At 38.7% G+C, this 20,586-nt stretch overlaps 1 protein-coding gene across 1 annotated transcript in view; it reads right to left on the bottom strand.

The window, feature by feature from the left end:
• Window positions 1–14,454, bottom strand: part of NRAP (nebulin-related anchoring protein) — a 53,054-nt gene extending 38,600 nt beyond the window's left edge. The window contains exons 1-11 of the mRNA XM_010564731.1: window positions 14,373–14,454; window positions 14,012–14,106; window positions 13,231–13,318; window positions 10,041–10,145; window positions 9,397–9,501; window positions 8,654–8,761; window positions 7,710–7,814; window positions 7,042–7,149; window positions 5,411–5,515; window positions 2,570–2,674; window positions 556–672 (exon numbers count right to left, since the gene is read on the bottom strand). Coding sequence (XP_010563033.1) covers window positions 556–672; window positions 2,570–2,674; window positions 5,411–5,515; window positions 7,042–7,149; window positions 7,710–7,814; window positions 8,654–8,761; window positions 9,397–9,501; window positions 10,041–10,145; window positions 13,231–13,318; window positions 14,012–14,106; window positions 14,373–14,444 — 1,113 coding nt within the window. The 5' untranslated portion in view covers window positions 14,445–14,454. The remainder of the gene's footprint in view (window positions 1–555; window positions 673–2,569; window positions 2,675–5,410; window positions 5,516–7,041; window positions 7,150–7,709; window positions 7,815–8,653; window positions 8,762–9,396; window positions 9,502–10,040; window positions 10,146–13,230; window positions 13,319–14,011; window positions 14,107–14,372) is intronic.
• Between the last annotated feature and the right edge of the window lie 6,132 nt (window positions 14,455–20,586).

The following is a 20,586-nucleotide window of genomic DNA, read 5'->3' as shown; positions in this document are numbered from 1 at the left end:
AAATCAATAATTCAGAATCTACTGAGAATTCCTCAGCAATATTCCCTTGCCAAGCAGAAGAAGAATGCATTATCAGTAACTCACAGTCTTTCACATGATGGAAGAAAACAGAAACCTGAATTAACAGAATGATACAAATTTTGGCTCTGTTGGTGTTATTTCTTAATTATCAGTAAACCCATCTTTGAAACACTCTAAGGTACACACCCAAGTCATCCTAAAGCATTTACGATTATACCTTCACTGCACATTAAAAGCACAATTCAGGGGTTTTTTTAGATCTCTGTTCTTCATGTGGCCAGAATTAGAATTAATCTTCTGGGGTTAATTTCCCATACTTTCATGCAGATCACTGGAAGTGCCAGATAACAGCACCTGAAAATCTGTTCTTGCACCTTTCTCTCCAGTTACTGTGCTACACACAGGTATTTTTGTTACATATGGGGCAATAAGAACAACAGCTTTTTATATCTGTAGTCCTTACCCACCAGACACAAATGTTTGTATGGGCTGCTCTCCTCTCAAAGTTGTTAACAGATCGATTTAACCCCTTACCTCACTGACAAGCTTGTTAACACTTTGGGCTTGTTTAAGGACTAAGTTGTCTTCAGCCATTAGGGAGTGAAAGTGAGCAGCACCTTTCATCTTGGAAAGATCTTTCTTGTATTTTATCTGAAAAGAAGTAGGGAAGATTATAAAATAGATGTCTACCTTTCCACCATTGCTATTTAGACTGACTTCATGAGTTGGGATAAGGTTTTTCCTGTTGTTGCTTTGATAAGCAAATAGAACTTGCTAAGTTGAAACAATGCAAGTTGTTAGTTCCTGAAATAAACCATATATAAAATCACAACCCTAACAATCCCAGTCAAGCCACTTCACTAGACAGCTTTTTTTAAAATCCATTTTTTACATAGATTGAACAGCACTGGTTGTTGTTCAGAGCTTGAACAGATAACTAGCAGATTCTTGGCTGGTGACTGGTTGAAGCTTGTGTGCTCTTCTATTACTGAAGTTAATTCTCAGTACTTTAATTTTAGATTTCTAGTCAGAGAATTACAGATAGTTATCAAGTGCTCTGTGAACTTTTCCTTTTGCAGAAACCAGCTTTTCAAAAAAGCTGTATCTTTTTGCACTTGCAATGTTTTTAAGGGAATTCTATTTCTCTACCAAATCAAGGCAGAAATAAGAGAACTGTTAATTTAATTTAGACATGAGGTTGTTGACTTAAATTGGGATCAGATGGGTGAAGAGAGCTAATACTTATATTGGCCTTTTTCCAAACTTTGTCCAGGAAAAACCCTGTTGGGAATACATTTCTATAGTTCTTGCATACAAGGAGATGCTTATGTTCTTCATCTTACGTTACTGCTTCAAAAATCAGATTCATAATGTACAAAATAAGAAATTATTTTAAATGTGTTGCAGCACAAAGTGTTTGGGGTTTTTATTTTCTAAGTCTGCACGCAGTTTCTCAGGCTTTAAAGACATGTAGCAGCTTGGTAAGTGCTCGCGTGCAAATGTTACTGCCATGAACCAACCCTTCTCCTCGCTCCAGGTATTACAAATTAATAAGTAAACTACTGACCATTAGCATTCTTAAAACCTATGAAACTGCTGTCTTCATCTGGGAAGGTTCAATATTTCATGTTTAAACAGGGCATCACTGAGTTTGTCATCCAAATAGGTACTGGTCACAGAAGGTTTCAGGTTTTTTATATTCTCTCAGTCATAAGCTCAGGTAACAGAATATGACTGATCCTTTCACTCTAGTTTACTGCTAGTGTCTAGTCCAGGCTAGTACAAGCTGAAAGACTCAACCATTTGTTAGCTCCCCAGAAAACAGACTAAGCCCATCAGCTCATATAGCCCCATGAGGGACAGGTGTCCACACTACGAAGGTTGTCAGTCACAGGAAACCTTCACAGCAGCCACATGGTAATGACCTACAGCCTGAGCCATTTTTTGTCACTACTAGAAACGGTCTCCTCAAATAGGACTGAGGCTCTTTTATCAACGGGCTGCATGCAAGAATCACACATCACCACTTTCTTTGCAGATTTTTTAGCTTACTACCCAAAACAAAATCCCCAGCCTAGAAATAAGCTCAGTCTTGTGAAGTGACAGTGTCGTACTCTATGGTTTCCTTTCCTCCATATGACTTGCTTTGCGCTAGAGGCATGATACATCAAAATATCAAAACCAGTTCAGCTCATTCATCCTCCATTTATTCACTACTGGGAATACCACAGTAGTCCACAGGATGATTAAGGCAGTTGAAGGTTTCATTAATAATACAGGTGCAGATCTGCCAGGAGGGTTAACCTAACAGTAGGGAACCCCATTAGTTGCTACATCCGTCTCCTCCCTCATGCAAGTTGGAGATGTGTCCCCTTCTATTAATGGATATTATTAATCCCCTGAGCCATCCAGTTCCCAGCAATGCAGTGAAATGTCGTTGTTGTTTACTGCTCAAGTGTAATTTTAGCATTCTCCTCCCAGGCACTGCTCTGACAAACTGCTGGTTTTAATTGTTTATGAACTGTATTGATTCAGGTTTCATACTTACATCACTTGCCAGTTCATTTGCTTTCTTGGCATTTTGATAAGCTGGAGTGATCATAGCAGGAAAGCTTCCTTTCCCTCTGCGTTCTTCATACTCATCCATATAATCCTGAAGAAAATTCAGAGTGTTTACTCATCATACATGAGCAGGTGGGGCCATGGGTGATTTCACAAAGCCCCATATTCCTTGTTAGTAAGAAAGTTCATTGCTTAATTTTATTTTGTTTTATGAAAAAGAGAATAAAATTACCAACTGTAAGAATAAAATCACCCATTAAATTAACTGTGCCTGTAAAATCATTTGTGTTGCATTGCAAGAGAAATTTAGGTAGCAATTAGCTGTAGTCAAGATAGCATTCAAGTATACAATGATATACAACCTTCTAATCTCACCTCAGTTCTTACAGAGATTATATCTGCTAGTCCCTCTCTTTGTCAATATGTGTTTCCCTGGAAAACTATAAAAATATCTAATGGCGTAGGCAGCCAGGAGATTTGCTTAAACTTTCCAAGTTTAATGTAGGGTCAGCCTTCCTCTGTGACGTGACAGAAGTCTCTTGATCTCTCTGTGGCCATTTCTTACACCATAACTGACCAAAAATAGTATTTCTCTAGTGCAGTGATATATTTTGAAGAGGGATTCATTAATGAAGCAGAAATACCTAGATATTAAAGTGGTAAATACCTGAGGGAACAAAATCACAAAATTCCGTTTGCTTGGTATAAGAAAATAATTGTTGTGGAATTAATACTCTTAAATCTATCTACAGAAAGGTTTATGTGTAAATGTTTGACAATTTGAAAAGCCTTTTGATAATTTAGTGACAAAATACTGGAGCTTTTTTCAAAAATGGTATTACACAATGACTATCCCAAAGCTTTCTATGGCAAGATCTGGGGAGAATATAGCAAGTACACAAAAAGGTAAAGATATAGTGTAATGTGTCTTCTCTGTAATATTTTGTAAATCCATTGTAGTAAAGAGCCAGTTTAAGTGAAAAAAGAATGCGTGGCATGTCAAGAATGTCATGGAAAGCACAGATAGAAAGGACTGTAAATATTTGGGGTATCTGTCTTGTGACTTCTCCATGCAAAACAATCCATTGTAGGTCATTTTGTGCACCACCAATGTCACATAATAATAGGTCATATCATAAGTTTGTGAACAATATAATGTAATTATAGTTATTGCATCTAAATTATTCTATAGACAGGCACAGAAAACAAAAAATATCCCTGACTAATCAGCTGAGTTTCTTAAAATGCTATTTATGAGTCTGAATTCTTCAAACTAATTTGCCATTTCCTTTTTCTTCTTTCTCAAATACATTTTTACATAATTTCTAATATTGCTTATATTACAAAACAGTATTTTCAAAGTTCCAGATAATTAACATTAGCCAGTTCTAAGGTTTTTAAACATGAACAAAACAGGTGTTCAGCACACAGGAATTTTACAGCCAGATTCCTTACATCGTCTTATGTTATGTATATATCTGTATGATGTACCCTCATGATCTTGACAGTTAGAAATCTAATCCCTTTACCCGTGTTAAGTCACACTTCTCTCAGAAAGATCCATTAATTTCAGTGGCTCTATTTTATTTGAATAAAAATATCAGAATCCAATCTATGAAGATTAAAACTCAAATTAAATTTGAAGTCTTTGACTGAAGTTTGAAAGATACTTTCAAAGAAAAAAAAATCAAATTAATTCTAAAGATAGCAGCATTCCAATGGTTGAAAATGCAATTAGCGCTTTTTCAAATTCATTTTATTTGTTTATTCTTACTAAAACTTGTAGTAGTTCAAAAGACAGAAACTAATTGAAGGCTTCAATGCTACTTATTCTCAACTCATATTCTTGAAGGATGGTTTGCTTTTCACTCATTACATGGCGTACATTTGGGCAGAATGAAGAAACATAAAACTCCCAAATGTCTTATAACAATATATTCCCTGTTCCTTCATTTCTCCAAAGTATATGGGTCTTAGGAGGAGCTATGATGAAAAACCTAAGACTAACCATACAGTTCTGTTTATACAAACCCACTATTCAATTCCTTTCAAATTCCCTTTAGCTGTATTCAGTTCTATTTAGTGGTATTCTTTCTCTAACTTAATTGGAATAGAAATTTGGATGCATTTCGGGAGACCACAAAAATAATTGCATTCCCTTAAAAATTAAATAAAAGCAAAACAAATGCCACAGACCAAAACAGAGCTAAAGCCTATTTGGTTCCACAAATGCAGAACTACCATTTGTCAAGCTGACAATACCACTTTTGTAGAAGAGCTGAAATTTAAGAGATCGTGTATGATCTTTAGTGCAGTTGCACATATTTAGAGCTGCAAAGCTTCTAAGATTTCTAAAAATACTGGCAGAGGAAAGATGCTTAACTATCTACTAACTTTCTACCATTTCACAGCTCTTTCACTTTTTCTCCTAACTGAATTTACATTTTCTTTCTCATGGCATGGGAAAGTTTCCACAAGTAAACACATTTCAGCGTAATACATAAAAACACCACAATAGAAATGCATAGTGCATACATGTACACAGATAAAATTTGCCAAGGTAAGGCTTACCTTTTGGAAAGACCCTACCATAAGGATCACACAGTGACAGTGCATGCACCTTGTAGTCTCATCTTGTAAGTGCCAATGTGAAATATATTACACATTCAGAGCATGGTGCTGTGCACACCATCTTTTCCTTTGAGACCTTGCTTTCTCGTACAGGAAAGCAAAGTGAAAATAGGTCTCACTGCAGTTTCTAAAGTCTTGAGCAATCAGCCATAGTAATGATCAACATCAGCATGGGTATCTCTCGGATGTTGCATACCTGGCCATATTGATCTACATTTTCTCTTGCAGAAGTAACATCTGTTCCAGCTGTATGGCTGGCTTTTCCCTTGATCTCTTTTTCATATCTTAGATGATACTTTACCTAACAGGAAAAAACAAAAAGGAAAAGAATCATCTGGATTAATTTAGTCTGGTACACAGATGCGGCATAATAAGTAATAATCAATGACATGCACATGTTGACAATAAAGGATTGTCAAAATTCCCATTGCCACCAATGTACAGAAGTCAAATAAGCCACTTGAAGATATAAAAACAAAAATAGTGGTATGCTTTTTAATAATGCAGTAGGAACATGGGACTTGCCATTTCAACCCAGACCATTAGTTCAGTGTGTTCAGTACCACCTGCTTGTCAGTGGCTAATCCCTGATGCTCCGGCAGGTTAAAAAAATAGAACTGATTGTAATGTAAATCCATGGTTACCACAGAGCACTTTTTTTACCACAGGGTCATCTGAACGCCATTAATAAATGGGCTAGTTTCTGAAAGATGCTGATCTCCCCAGTGATCAAGGGAATTTTAGGCAATGAACCTTCAAGTTTAGAACAAGATTTGCACTACCTTTGCTGAAGTCAAAATCATGCCTGTAACCTGATGCTGCCCTTTAATCACCATGTGTGCTTGCTGACACAAATGAAGGGTTTTCCACAGATCAAAGGCAAACAAAAACATTTAAATGTTTTAGAGTCAGTTTCTTTTGCCTTCAAAATTACAGATCTCTTATTTTCCTCAATGACTCTTAATAATGTTTTACATTCACTTCCATTGAGTTAGCACAATATGTTATCCTCTCCAACAGTCTTCCTTTCAGCCTCCAATGACAAAACACAATTAACTGTACAGTTTGAAGCAATACTGATGTCTTTTTACAATGCTTTTTAAAGAATACAGCTGTGTTGTGGTTTTGTTGTGTTTGGAGAGGAAAAGAAAGCCAATAAAGATCAGTACACCATGGAGTTTAAAAAAAAAACCCAACAGTAAGGAGAGTAAAATGAGCAGAATAGAAAGCTATGGTTTATAAATCTATACCTATGTCAAATGTATGCATGTGTTTGTGTGTGTGTATGTGTGTGTATATACTTTATATATGTAATTGCTATTCAAGAAGCTAGTTTCTTGTGTGCATAAAAGCCTCATCCTGCAACAGCACATAAGAAGGAACAGAAGAATTTGAACTGTAAGGACCCACTGGGAGCATGGAAAGTCACGGCAAAGCAGAGGTCTGCAAACACAGCCCTCCCCTGATACAAGGTCACCCAGAAATATTGTGGCTGTGTAAATTAGAGCTGCACTTCAGCCCCTCTAACTCAAACTGAGTTGGGCAGAATAAAATCAAAGACCTCTGGCTGACTCCTTATTCTCTTCCTTCTCGGTTGTATGCAACAGGAGGCTGGGTAAATCCAGAGTGTCAATTCACAAATGAAATACCTAATTTTCTGTTGGTGCATAAAACTCAACTTTGTCCCTGCAAAAGACAATCACTTGAAAAATCTGTGTATGACGTGCACTGCTAGCATAACTCCACAATGCTAAACATTTTAATCCAAAATTTGTGTGACAATTTATTCTTTTCTTCCCAAAAAGAGACTTCGCTTTGGACACTTACATCACTGGCTAATTCATTCGCTCTCTTGGCTATTTGATAAGCTGGAGTGATCATAGCAGGAAAGCTGCCTTTCCCTTTCTGTTCTTCAAAGTCTTCTGTGTATTTCAACTGTAAAAATCCAAGACAGTTCAGGAGCAATTAGATCAAATGTATCTTGATTGCACACATAATCAATTCTTAAAGTTGCAAAGTCAGGTGTTCGATGGCTGTCATCTCCCAAAAGGAAGATGAACCATGAAGTCTGAATCTTTATAGTGTAGCCTTCATCTGCATGACCACATATCTTCTGCAGGACCTCTGTGTCTTATTCAGAGTACAGGATGGATCGCAGTCACTTAAAAAAAATACTAAAGTTGTCTGCAAGATGCCTGCTCTGTTTATATTAGTCAGGCAGCTTCCTTCTTTATATTGCATGGCATCCAGTTGCTGGGTATAGAACAGACTAGTTCCCTGCCTTCAGTTCTGACAGCCAGCTAGTCCCTAAAATGGCCTGGAACTGAATATGTTCTTTATAACTGGAAGTATTAAATACTAAATGGTAAAATGAATCTGCCTTTAAAATATTATTTTTTTACTTTTCTCTATGTTCATATTTTTAAGTGATTTATAAATGTCCTAAGAGCCAATTGTGGAGTCAAAACCGGGTCAACCTATTTTGTTTCACTTACCCCACTTGAAAGCTGTCCTCCAACCTTTGCATGAAGTATATCTGGAGTGTCTACAACAGAGGTGAACTTGGAAATTCTCTCTTCATGTCCCCTCTTATATTCTACCTGAGGGAGAAAATATAAAATACACATTACAAACAATAAACAGCAAATATGCATTTTCTATCAGAAGGCTTCAAGAGAAAATGAGCAACAGCAGCCACGACACTTCCCACTGTACAGTCAAGCTATTAGTATATTTAAGGCCCAATTATCTTAAAGTGAATGCCAGAAGCAGACAGAAATGGACCCAGACAATCACATTTTCTAATTGTACTAGATCTTTGTGAGCCATACATTTGATTAAAATATCAACATAATAGTCATTAACGGCCCAACTAAGATCATACTACAATACCAATGCAGACAGTGTTTGCAGAAAACAATGCAATACTTTAAAATAATTTCTACATGATTTATTTTTACTTTATCTTTTTCAGTTGAATTGTTATTTTTATAATTAAGCAATTTTCTGTGTATATATTTAAAGTAGCTTGTATATGAATTAAACTCAGTATTACAGGTATTTAACTTCAAATAATAAAGAAGGCAAAAAATGTCAGATGTAAATAGATTAATAAAGCCATAAAGTGAAAATAAAGGTAATGAATTAAATAAAAATTTTAGAGTGATTCACAATCTTTTTCAAGTTGGGATAAATTACAGCAAGAGGTGCTATAACTTTCAGGAAATATCTATATTGTCATTTATCCTATATGATTGTCCTCCCAAGCCAAGTAGTTTGTTAACCCCATTTCCTGTATCATGTTAAAGTTTTCTCACTTTGTAGAATTAACAGTACATCAAATATTCATCATAGAACTTACTGTCTAAAGTGAATGGCCTAAACCCAGGATTCTCCAAATTCAGAAGTCTAACATACAATTAAAAAAACTGCAACTTACATTACTGCTTAGTTGGGTGGCTCTCTTAGCAACCTGATAACCCGGAGTGATCATAGCGGGAAAGCTGCCTTTGCCTCTCCGTGGCTCATATTCTTCTGTATATTGAAACTAGAAAATGAATATTTTTTCGTTTGTTGTTACAGAATAACCCACTGTAGTTTAATGTGATTCCTCTTTTAATGCCTGCTTCCTAAAAGTATGTATCACTTTATTTAAAAGTAAACAAATTAAAGAACTTATACCTTATAAGTTTGTTAGGTAGAAATATTTCCTACATACAACAGAAAACATCCCCCATTCATATCAGTTATCCACTGTTAATTGGCTATGTTGACTGGGCATAGACAATCAGTCATAATTCAGAAGTGATTTTAATCAGTCATGGAAATACAGTCAATGAAAGGTCTACTCTACGGAAAATAAGACATGTTTTCCATCACGAGTTCTGCTCTACTGAGGGAAACAGCACTGCCTGCTAGATCAGGTCACTCAGATATCATTGGTCAGTAGTTTAAGTGCTTCTCAATTACATAAATATATTAGTTTATGATTTCCAGGATGGGCAATAGCACTGTTATGTGACTTTTATCACTTACGTGGTTAAATACTGTTATTGACAGAAGTAAACATGTCAGTCTCTCCTTTAGTAACATCTTACCAAAGGTTGCCTTTGGTGCACTGGTAAGTCTTCAGAATATGATAGACCACGAAAATAGAGTTATTCCAAACATCAGCCCACTTACCTCACTCAGAGTCTTCTCTGCCTGTGTTACCTTGACCATCTCAGGATCCGGGATGGTTCCTGAGTACCACGGTTTTCCTTCCTCATAGGCAGCATAGTAAGCATTCTACAAAACAAAAATTAAATAACTAGCAATCTTCACCCTTGTTTTAATACACAACCATCTGATCTGACAGAAAAAAGGAAACACACACAATGCCGTGGAAGTGAAATTTACTCTCTGCAGACATACAGCACAAGGCCTACACTCCGTTTCAGAATGCTAGGGCAGAACTTGTATAACAAGAACTGACATCAAGATGTCAGGACCTGGGATCCTGGAGTGAGACTCAAATAACTCCCCCTGGGAATCAGATCACTTGTTGTGAAGCTTCAGTGCTAGTAGAAAGAAGAGACATTAAGTATGGCTGTACACGCAGCAGTCCGAACAGCTAACTGTAAAGATACACTCTTCCTTCCTCATCTTCTGATTCTTGCACCCTAAGCTATAACCAAGCTATGCTGCCTTGAAAAGTTTAGCCAAATGAGAAGCAATGGCTTTTTTAGAATTTAAATGCTGTGAGTAAAATCCTAACAATCAGGACTGCCAAGGCCAATTCTTGGTCTCCTGAAGGCTAGTGGCTTGGAGACTCGGATATTTCTTACCTGGGTGGCCAGTTGTTGGGCTTTATAGGCAGCTTCAATTTCTCTGGACCTTACATCCCATTGAAAGACTGATTTGAATTGTTCACCCTCTTCTTGATATTTTATCTTAAAAAAAAAAAAAAAGACTTTGGATTAGTAGTTTGTTACTACAGACTAGCACACCCCCCTCATAGGAGAAGAACAACAAGGGAGAAAAACAAGGTGAACAGTCTCTCAGTCCACAGTGATATGGAGTCTGCAAGAACTGCAGCAACAAAAGGAGATGAATGCAAGACAAAACAACAAATACAGTGCAATTCCCACCATAACAAATTCACTTCAGTGCCTGCTAGTTCGGGCTGCACCTTAAACCAGTCTAAAGAAAGGCTACTTCCGAAAACACCTCTGGCCCTACTAGGTGACCCTTCTTCTTGTCTATCACACACTGACACCATCAGCCAGGCAGCCATTGGGCAAATTAGATCAGGGAATTAGTATGTAGACTTTTGGTGTGTTAGCTTTCAGCTGTATCAGTTCCTTCATCAGCCTCACTGCAAAAATCACCAATACCAACATAAGAGAAGCAGAGGAACAATGTGACTACACAGAACTAATTTTCTGGGTGACAGCATCAACACAACTCAGTTTAAGATGATTTACTCTGTTCATAATGTTTAACTGTGTCTGTCTGTTAGATCTCCAGTTGCTACAGACCAGCCTAGTTTTCAGTGCCAACTAATAATTTCACCCTGAAGACACATTTATATATAATATGAATGCAGAATCCAAGGGACTATGACAAGCACACATGATCTACCAAATCTCCACAACTCACAAGACAATATCAATCACCTTCTGAGAGCTTGCAAAACTGTCCATCTTTTCCTTCTTCACCCTCTTTAGATCAACACCACTTACACTCTGTTTGTGTACGAAAAGGCCACATCACCTGTAGCTCTATGCCATGCAAAGACTACACAAGTACTTCCTCCATGCCACCCATTCTTGGCAAAGGAGTTTTCATGGAAGAGAAGACTGCATTTAGCCCTAAGGTCAAAACGCTACTCTCTAATCCACACCCAACTTCTCCCTAAGATTTTTGCTATTATTGGAACTGCACATCTGTAAAGGAGCAGCATATTACACCTGAAATCTGGCATGAAGTTCTGAAAGAATATTTTGGTCTTTAGATAATACTTTTGGGGGAAATAATCTATGAGGATTGAAATCTCTAAGAAATTTTAAGCAGAACATATCAGTGCAGCATTAGATGAAAGAACTATTACCTGGTGGGCAATATTCTACTCTCCTATTTCCCTGCACAGTGTCCACGAAGTGTCATGACTGTGTATAAATGACTATTATATTTAGACCTGGGTCATCATTTTCCTGCTGTTACGTTTATCATGACAGCATACAGAAGTCCAAAGGAAATCACAGCTCTGCTATACAACTCACTCTACAAATGCAAAAAATAACAGTCCCTGTCCCGAAGAGTGCAAAATCTAAACTGACTGGACAGAAAAATCACTGAGCAGGTATACCATTATTCCCATTTTATAAATTAAGTACAGAGGTACAGAGATTTGAATGATTCGTCTGCTCACATAGAAATTCTGTGTAGAGGGAGTGAGCTGAATTTTTATCTCTGCATTCAAGTTGGTGTCTCAACATAAGACTTATGTGAGAACATCATGTTAGGATTGAAGAAAGATGTTACATTTTCTGCATAAGAAATAATCTTACTTAAAAAAACCCCAACAATTCAATTTAAATTGCTACAGTAGCAAGTGAAACCTTTTCCCAAGTTAGCATTATTTTCTACATTTACCAATGCAAAATTTTCCTGCACTCAAAATTTCTACAGAAGTACTCCCTTTAAGTAAGTACTGCAGAATCAGCTTCTTTACTACCCTTAGCAATTTTCTCTCTGGAGCAGAACCTCATTATGTGATTGAAAAGGACAGAAGGTGCTTTAGGTGTAAAAAACAAGGGAAAGTGATCTTTGAGCTATAATTTGTCTGGCGTGTATATTCACATGCACTGGAAGTATCAGAGTCTCATATCATTGCCTAAAAACAGAAATAGAACCTGCCGTAATCCCAGACTCATTCCTGACCAGATCTGTCACACACAGTTTAAAGTAAGTGTGATAGTCACTGCTGAAATAGTTACTGCCCATGATGTTGCAAAAACTGATATATAAGAATACTGTACAAGAATGATAAAAGATACAGTGTCCGATAAAGGCTATTAATGTATATCAACTTTGTACAGCTAATACAGAACATCAGAATTAATTTAGCATGCTATAATCTAAGAAATACAACTTTTTTATTTTATTTTAATGATGGCTAATCACATCAAAACACATTGGTTTGCCTACTAAATATAGTCATGCAATGAATAGTACTATTTTAGAGTATTAGAAGACATGACATTCAAGAAAATAGCATTACACATAGACGTGAGATAGATATCAATTATTGGCTGTTTCTGTATTTCTCATTTCATAAAATTCTTAGAAATGCAAGTTTGAAACAAATGTATCTGGAGGAAAACAATGCAAGACAGAAAAGAATGACATTTGAAAAGAAAGAAGACTTTGAGCACCCCTAGAGGTTTGCCGGGGCACAGCAGCCTTTTAGAGGATTGATGCAGTTAAAAGGGCATGGAAAGCTAGTCCATGCTGAATGCGTTAGCAAAACGGTTTTGGTATAACCACGCAAAACTCCCTGGACTTCGTGTTTTGTCATCTCAGGTTTGCCAGAAATACTTGACAAAGTATTTATGAGAACTTTTGCCTACGTCCCACTGAGACAGAATTTATTTTTTGTTTCGTGCCCTTTAGTATCTGTTTCAGAAGAGATCATAGAGCAAGTAGGTCATTCTTGTCCCCAACGGCTGTGTAAACCCCTCTGATTTAGTTACTAGGTTTACATAGCTCTGGGCAGTTTATGCAAACAATGGCAGGGGAGAAACTGCTATCCATTTTTCTTTCTGAAAATAGAAGCAAATTCAGATCCAACCTTTCTTACTCATGAGTGAATGCATTTTAAAAATTATGATTCAAACCCAGGCTGAGATCCTACTGCTCTAAAAGAACACAGGAGGGTAAGTAAAGAATACATATTTATTTCCAAAACAAGACACAAATATGGTATCAAAATGCAAAACAAAGCTAAATACATTTGGCCCTCCAGCTTCTTACCTCACTTACCACTTCCGACAGTTTTTTTGCATTCATATTTATTGGTGTCTCAAATACACTTGTGAATGCATTGTTTTTTGGATTATGCCTAAAAAAGGAAAGTGTGAAAGTATATTAGGAATGTACGAGACAGCCCACCAGAAAGGTTCTCTGTAAGCACTCAAAAACACAATACCAGCTTCCACCCCTCCATACATAACTTTTCCCTGACTCACACACAGATTTCAGATTATATTCAAGTTATTGTTGTATGGAGTAGGTGCCTAGAGCAAAATTAATTTTAATGATCGTCATATCAATGCTGTGTTTCTAATAACAAAAGAGAATAATAGAATAAAAAACAACTGTCATCTCTCCTTTTTCTGCTGACAAATTTGACAGGAATTGATCATTATAAAATAAAAACTTCCTAGAACAAACCAACTCCAAAATCTGCATTTTATACATTTTCCTGATGATTAGCTCAACCTTGTTAACTCTTAACCGCAGATTTGGAAAGCACTGAATTTTATGGTTTGGTTTATTTTCTTCCCACAATACTGAAATGGAACTTAATTTGGTATCTTTTAATAGACTCGACAAATGAGGAAGCTTTATACACAGTAACAAGAGTTTCCCATCATTTGTATATCCCAAAGATATGCATGAAGGCACTAACAATACATAATTTCACATCACACATGGGACCAGGCTGAGTCCAAATGGTGATCTTCTATTACATTAAGATGATTTGGCATTTTAAACCTTTGCTTTAAAAAAAAAGAAAAGAAAACACACTTACGCTTGACAGTAAGGCTTTTTCTCATGACTAACAAAGTTGTTTACTGTTAACATCATCTTGCATACTTCGCAGTGAAAACAGGCTTTATGCCATGTCTGGAAATACCACAAAACAGAAACCAAACAGACATGATTTGTATTTCATTATTACTCTGTTGATTTTTAAATCTCAGTATTGATCCTTAACATTCATTTCATGAATTTGAAGAATTTTTCTTCAAATATATGCCTATTATTAACTCATTTCAGTTCTGAACCCAGTTATGAGTAAAGAATTTTTGGAACCGAGAGATTTGCACTGTGTTAAAAGTGCCAATCTGTACATTTATTATAGTCCAAAATAATAAAGAAAGAGAACTGACCTGATCTATACAGTTAATCTTCTCAGCAGGGTAAACCCCATAGCCACATCTAGCACACGGCTGCACATTCATCTTGAAATCCACAGAGTGAAAAATATATAGGTTTATACAAAAGGTTCAAAGAGTATGAAAGTGACTTTTTGGCCTGTGCAAAGCACACTCTAGACACTCCAGTCAAGGCCTTTTGCTGTGGTCAATGGCTCCCATTAAAGCTCTGAATTGAAGTCTGTTGCTCCGTTTGCTGACCTTCTGTTTCAAAGTCAGCTGCGGGCTGGCTTTTAAAGCTGCCAGTTAGTAAGAGTGGTTATTTTGGCAACTGTGTCAGTGCGTAAGGGAGGGTAGCAATATCTTTCTCTAAATAGAAGAATGAACTCACAGAAACAAATCACGTCCATGTGAACGTTAGAGTCTGATCATTTAGTATTTCAGTTTTGCTGTAAAGCCAGTTGTCATAAGCCCAGGATGAAAAGTATATACAAGCAGCAGCAGCAATTTATCATAGTCTCTCATCACCTTGATATACAGCAAGTGACCTCATGAAGGACTACTCTGTGTTTAGGAACAGCCTCATATTAGAAGGAGGTACCACCAGAGACACAGGCCAGAGATGGGTTTGGAGATTCCTGACCCTTTGTTGGATCTAGAAGAGGTACACCACCATCGTTCCAGTCAAGTCACTACTTTTTTCCCTTGGTGCCAGCTCAGTTTCACCTTGTATGTTATGGGCAGCAGAACAGAGCACACTCATTTCTCATGTCTTTCTGTTTCATCAATCTATCACTACATCTCCAGGTGTAGGAGGACACACAGTGAAATGGGCAGAGCCTCTTATCTCCAAGAGTTCTAAACATGATGGGTACAAACCCAAACATCTATCTCCTACAGGAAAAACTTCAGAAAGGAACCATTTACTTTTGAATAGAATGAACAAAGCAGCTATTTAACAGTGTTCACAAAGAGCAGGCTGGCATAGATCAGAATATAAAAATTCCTTTGCCAAATAACGATAAGGAATTATTATGCCTGATATTAGGATTCAAGCACGTTATTAAGGTTGTGAAGTCTGCTCTGAACAAAAGAAGCTATTAAACTCTACCGCTACAAATAGTCAGAATTTGAGACTTACATCTCACTTAATTATAATACCTCCAGCTGCAGGGCTCCATAACCCTGGGACAGAGCTAAGAGTTATCTCAATCCAGGTAAAAGTCTACTTAGTCGTCCATGGATCCGCACCACTTCCCATGCCTGCAGCAGTCCTGGGATATTGCTAAGCACTTTCCTTTTCTATAAATTACAAACAATTAAAACAAAATAATTTCTGTCTAAACCTTCTGGTATGCTTAGAGAGCCTCCTATTCACCTCTCCACAGAGATACACAGTTCTGCTTAACTTATTATTACTACTTTTACTGAATGCTGACAATGTACTGGCACAACGTACTGTCAGCAACTGGTGTGCTGAAAATAGAGTCTCTAATCTGAAGAGCAATGGGTATGGCACAAAGTCCTGAAAACACTGGAGGCCCTTCAAAGTAATTAATATCAGTATATAAACAGATGTATTTTCATTTAAAAAAAAACTTTCACAGAACATAATTCCTTGTATTAAAATAACTGCTGAGTTACCTCATGTACCTTTTGGGGATCAGGAGTTATTTTATGTTGACCAAGTTACATCACAATAATATCCATCCTGCTCACACCTGTGAAACAAAATAGTTTGGAAGTCTTCCAGTTCCCTTCTCACACAGGTTTTCATCTTGTCCCAGATTGCCATTCTGTTTATGCAAGTGACCTATGTTAGGGTCACAGTGGCCAGGCTGTCCCCTCCTTATTTAGCACTGGGCACACTACTAGCTGCTGCCTCTCATCTACTCCAAGAGTCACCATATTGTATATTTTCTCAATAGTCCTGGTTGTCTTCATGCTGTCTCAATCCATGCTAGAGCCCTTGTCTCACACTTTGGCAAGAACAAAGATGCATGACCTACTCCTGTCCCAGCACAGACAATACATTGTTTAAGGCCCTCCTGAAATGAGTTCTGAGAGGTGCTGAAAGGACGACATCCCTGAACCACACTAAAACATAAAGACTTGGCAACTACAGAACAAATCATTCATCCAGGAGTCACCTGAACACTGATGATCTGGACAGGACTCCAGCCTGGAGCATCAGTATATACAGCCCATATGCACTGTGCACCCAGAGAGCATACTAGAGGTCCTTGAGAAGAATGAGACCATGTGTTCCTTCCAAGAGGCCTGTCAGACAGCTAGAAGTCCTTTATTTCACAGACAAAACTTAGTTCGTTTCAAGATATACAAAGCCTGTTTGTTTATTTTCAGTGACACGTATTACCAGCTTGGCTGGAAGTCAGCAAACACATTTTCCAAGTTCTCCTGCTTCTCCCAAGTTACAGCATGTTCAAGAGAAGCATGGTAAGGCACAGTGCCCTATACAGCTACTGCCTTTCTCAGCCACGCTACTTCCCTCACATCCATTGTGTGACAGTTCTGCTGGAGTCTATTGAAGATTTTCCCATTTCTGAGCACCTCAAAACTGTCCTGTTGCAGTGTCTGTTCTTCACCACCCAGGATTAAAACTGATTTGCTAACAGAAAAGAGAGTTTATTGAAAAACAAGCATTGTATGGTCTTATTACAAAGTACGTACTGCATTTTGATCATGTAAGGAATTAAATCACAAAACCAGTGCAAGTTTGTTATCTTGACAAATCTTAGCAAGACATTTTCTCTTCAGTTAAAAGCTCATTGTGGCTTTTTTCCTCCTTTAGTAAGGCCCCATAAAGGCTTTTGATATCAATGAAAATCTTAAAAGGCTTTACTTAACAGTAGAACCTTAATCAATGCGGTTTAAAAGTACTGCAGTTACGTGTAAAGTACAAGGAGACAGTACCTTGAAAGTGCAAATTAGTAGGAAGAAACATTGTTACCTCTCCAACCTCCTTAAATTCATTGAATTAGCTGCATAGAAAACGGGGCATGTCTGCATCCTGAATGTGAATTTTAAAAGCACACATTAGTTACACAAAGTAACCTCTCAACAGACATTCAAGTCAGGGCCACCTTCTCTGTCACTCCTGAATAGTGGCTGTGCCCTTCCAGCCACATGACTAGTGGGAAGCCAGATACCACAAATTATAGCAACCCTATCTTCTCTCTGTTTGCAAAAAAAAAAAAAAAAGCTTCTGTTTCACTACACAAACTGGGGGTGTTATCCACTGTTAAAAGCTGCCTGTAAACGTTCAAACACTAGACCAGACTCATCATAACCTTCTCTGAACTACGTGGTTAATTAGTTACCTGGTCTCAGGGCCTTTTACCTCATATAGCCTCGCCATGCTAATCGAATTTAGCACAGTAGCAAATCCAGCTTGCAAAAATATTGAAAGAAAGCTGGAAAAGACTTATCAACACCAGGATCTCCCAAGACTTGAAGAAAAATCTCTAAGGAACTGCCTTCCAAACTTGTACAGTAGCTTTTTACATTTTTGCTGTTTTGGAAACCAACCAACAACTGTTTACATTTCATGACTAAAAGGATTTGTGCTTACACTTTCCCTTTGTTGCTAGTGTCAGGAAAACTTGAGGGTGTGGAGATTTCGCAAGTGCTTCTAACAGAGCAAAAGAAAGCAAGAGAGGGAGTAGAGAGGAATGGAAAAAAGAACCAACAGGCCAAGAACGCATCACTGTTATAGAGCAGAGAAAGAAATGGTGAGGATGTGCCACAATTTAAGCTGAAAGCTTGAAGAAATGTGTGCAAAGCATGCACAACAGAGCCCACATGCATACAATGAGACCTTCAGTGTCGATGTCCATTTATCATATATTAGAACCTAAAAAAGACCCAATTTTAAAACTTGTAAAACATGGCATGTGCAACAGATCACCTCTGCCTGATTAGAGAAATCCCACACAAACACATACACCAAACTGAGACACATTATTTTACTGAATTTCATGAAACTGTGGTGTGCCAAATCACACTGCACAGCCCCCATATTCCCCACAGCATATCAAAACCATCCATCCTTTCTTGCAAAACATATAAAATTCTAACAACTGTCATTTAGAAGGGAACACCTTGCGAGTCGCTCAAATCCTCCATCCTCAAAGTATCCCCACACCTGCCTCCCAGGTCTCAGCAAAGCCCCATCCTTTCTTTCACAGATGTTGTGCAGAACACAGCACACAGTTATTATTCCAGACAGGTACTATTTAGTTGCCTCAAGCCTTCTAGTTTGTACCTGCCATCTACCTTTCAATTTCCCAAAGGCACGCTCCATTGTCATCCTGCAGCTGCTTACGTGGTAGTTAAAAACTTATTTTCTACAATGCAAATATCCAGTCAAAGGCTTCATTATTAATGTTTTTAGGGAGTATAGTGAGTCTCTGGGGATAAGAAAAGGAATGCTGATGCTATAGGTATCACATTGCTGGCTCTTCCCCCTGCCCAGTAATGCATATGGCCAGCTGTGCAATGTTATACATGAGAATTTTTTTCCTTCCTGACCCTTCCCCAGACAGCAATCACTCCGTGCCCTGAAGCAAGATACTTCCTTCTACTATCTTTTTAATTTCTCCCTTACTCATTACTGAAAACAAGCAAGATTTTCTGAAAAATCTAGCACCTCACACTGCATTAAAATTGGTTAATCTAACATGTAGTTAAGAAAAGTATTGCAGCATATGGAGGAATCAACCTTTCTCTTTGTAAATGCCAGCAACCAACCTGAAAAGAAAATAGAAATAGGAGGTTCATCAACAGTTTGAGTCAGAAATTCCCCATACACAATTCTGTTAGCAAACTCTTTAAAATTGGCAAGCATTATCAGATACAGTATCACTTTTTCAATAGCAATACAATGGCTTTTAGAAAAAAGCCATTTCTATGTCTGCTACTTCTGCTGTGAGGGCCAGATGGCAATGGATAAACATTTTCATCAAGATATAGAAGGTCACAGCTGGCAAATAGCTTCTGGATTTCCTAGATAACCCCCATACACATCATCAGGAAACCACATTTGGATTTGCTGAAGTTCAGGTGCCACTGCCAGTCATTGCTGGTGATGGCACAGTCTCCCTCATCTCCTCTACACGCATTTACTTGAAGATCTACACATTTCCAGCGTCTCTGTTGTCCATAATGATCCATTATGGATTTAGAAGTGGTGCTGTCTTCTTGAAAAGAAGCAGCTAACAGATGGCATGAGAGGAACCATGGGATTCTGCTAGTTTGATTTTCAGGAGAAAACTTTGGCTACGTATCCAACCAGGAGCTACAGGCATAATCCCACGAAGCAGAGACCGGCCCCAGCAGCAGCATGCAGACACACGGCAAGAGCCGCTGCGCCGTTCAGATGCTCCTCCATCACATTGAAGCAGTGACCTGTCGTGAAGCAAAAGGCTGTTTGTTACCATGCCTGTGTTTTGTGCCAATTACGAGGCAGTTACACTGAAAAATGTCGCTTTGATGTAAATCTCTTCAGGTAGTGAATGTTAAACACCACGCACTGCTGGGTAGGTGTATGATTTTGCAGGATTGGAGCCCGCATCCAGGAGTAATTAGCAAGACCGTGCCAGTCTTCAGTCCGTGTACTGGACTGCTGGGCCTGATGCAATGGCTACACAGTAGGATATCGTAATTAGCAGAGATGCAACACACTGAATAATTGGACAGATAAGGAAGTGCCACTGAAGTTTATATAAGGGAAAATATTGCCTTAGATCTAGACAGTGTCGTGTCGCCATGAAACTTAAGGCTCTTCTTTCGCGGGGGTGTGACGGAGCACAGCTGTTAAGAAGCGGTAATTTCCTTTTTGCTGTGAGGAAGCCGTCATTACCAGGGAAGCGAGGAGGGCCCGGGGGCAGCACCCGAGCCCCTCAGCCAGGGGGGCCCGGCTGGGGAGCGGGGCGGGAGGAGCCCTCGCCGCCCCCAACCCCGCACCCGCCCCACCGGGCGAAGGCAGAGGCCGAGGCCCCCCCCCTCGCCCCGGGGGACGGGCCCGCAGTCTTCCGCGGCCCCGCCGGGACAGGACCGGGCCGGCGGAGCCTGTCCCGTCCCGCCCCGCTGCCGGCCGGCGGGGCGCACACCCGGCCCGCTTTCGCTTTCGCTTCTGCCTCGCCGGAGCCCAGCGCCAAGGCAAGCCCCGGCCGCGGTCGCGGCTCCTTCCCAGCCCCCCTGCTCCTCC

The sequence above is a fragment of the Haliaeetus leucocephalus genome, unplaced genomic scaffold (assembly GCF_000737465.1).
Source record: "Haliaeetus leucocephalus isolate CR32 unplaced genomic scaffold, Haliaeetus_leucocephalus-4.0 Scaffold184, whole genome shotgun sequence".
NCBI classification, from domain to species: Eukaryota; Metazoa; Chordata; class Aves; order Accipitriformes; family Accipitridae; genus Haliaeetus; species Haliaeetus leucocephalus.
This window is presented reverse-complemented; position numbering and strand designations above follow the sequence as displayed.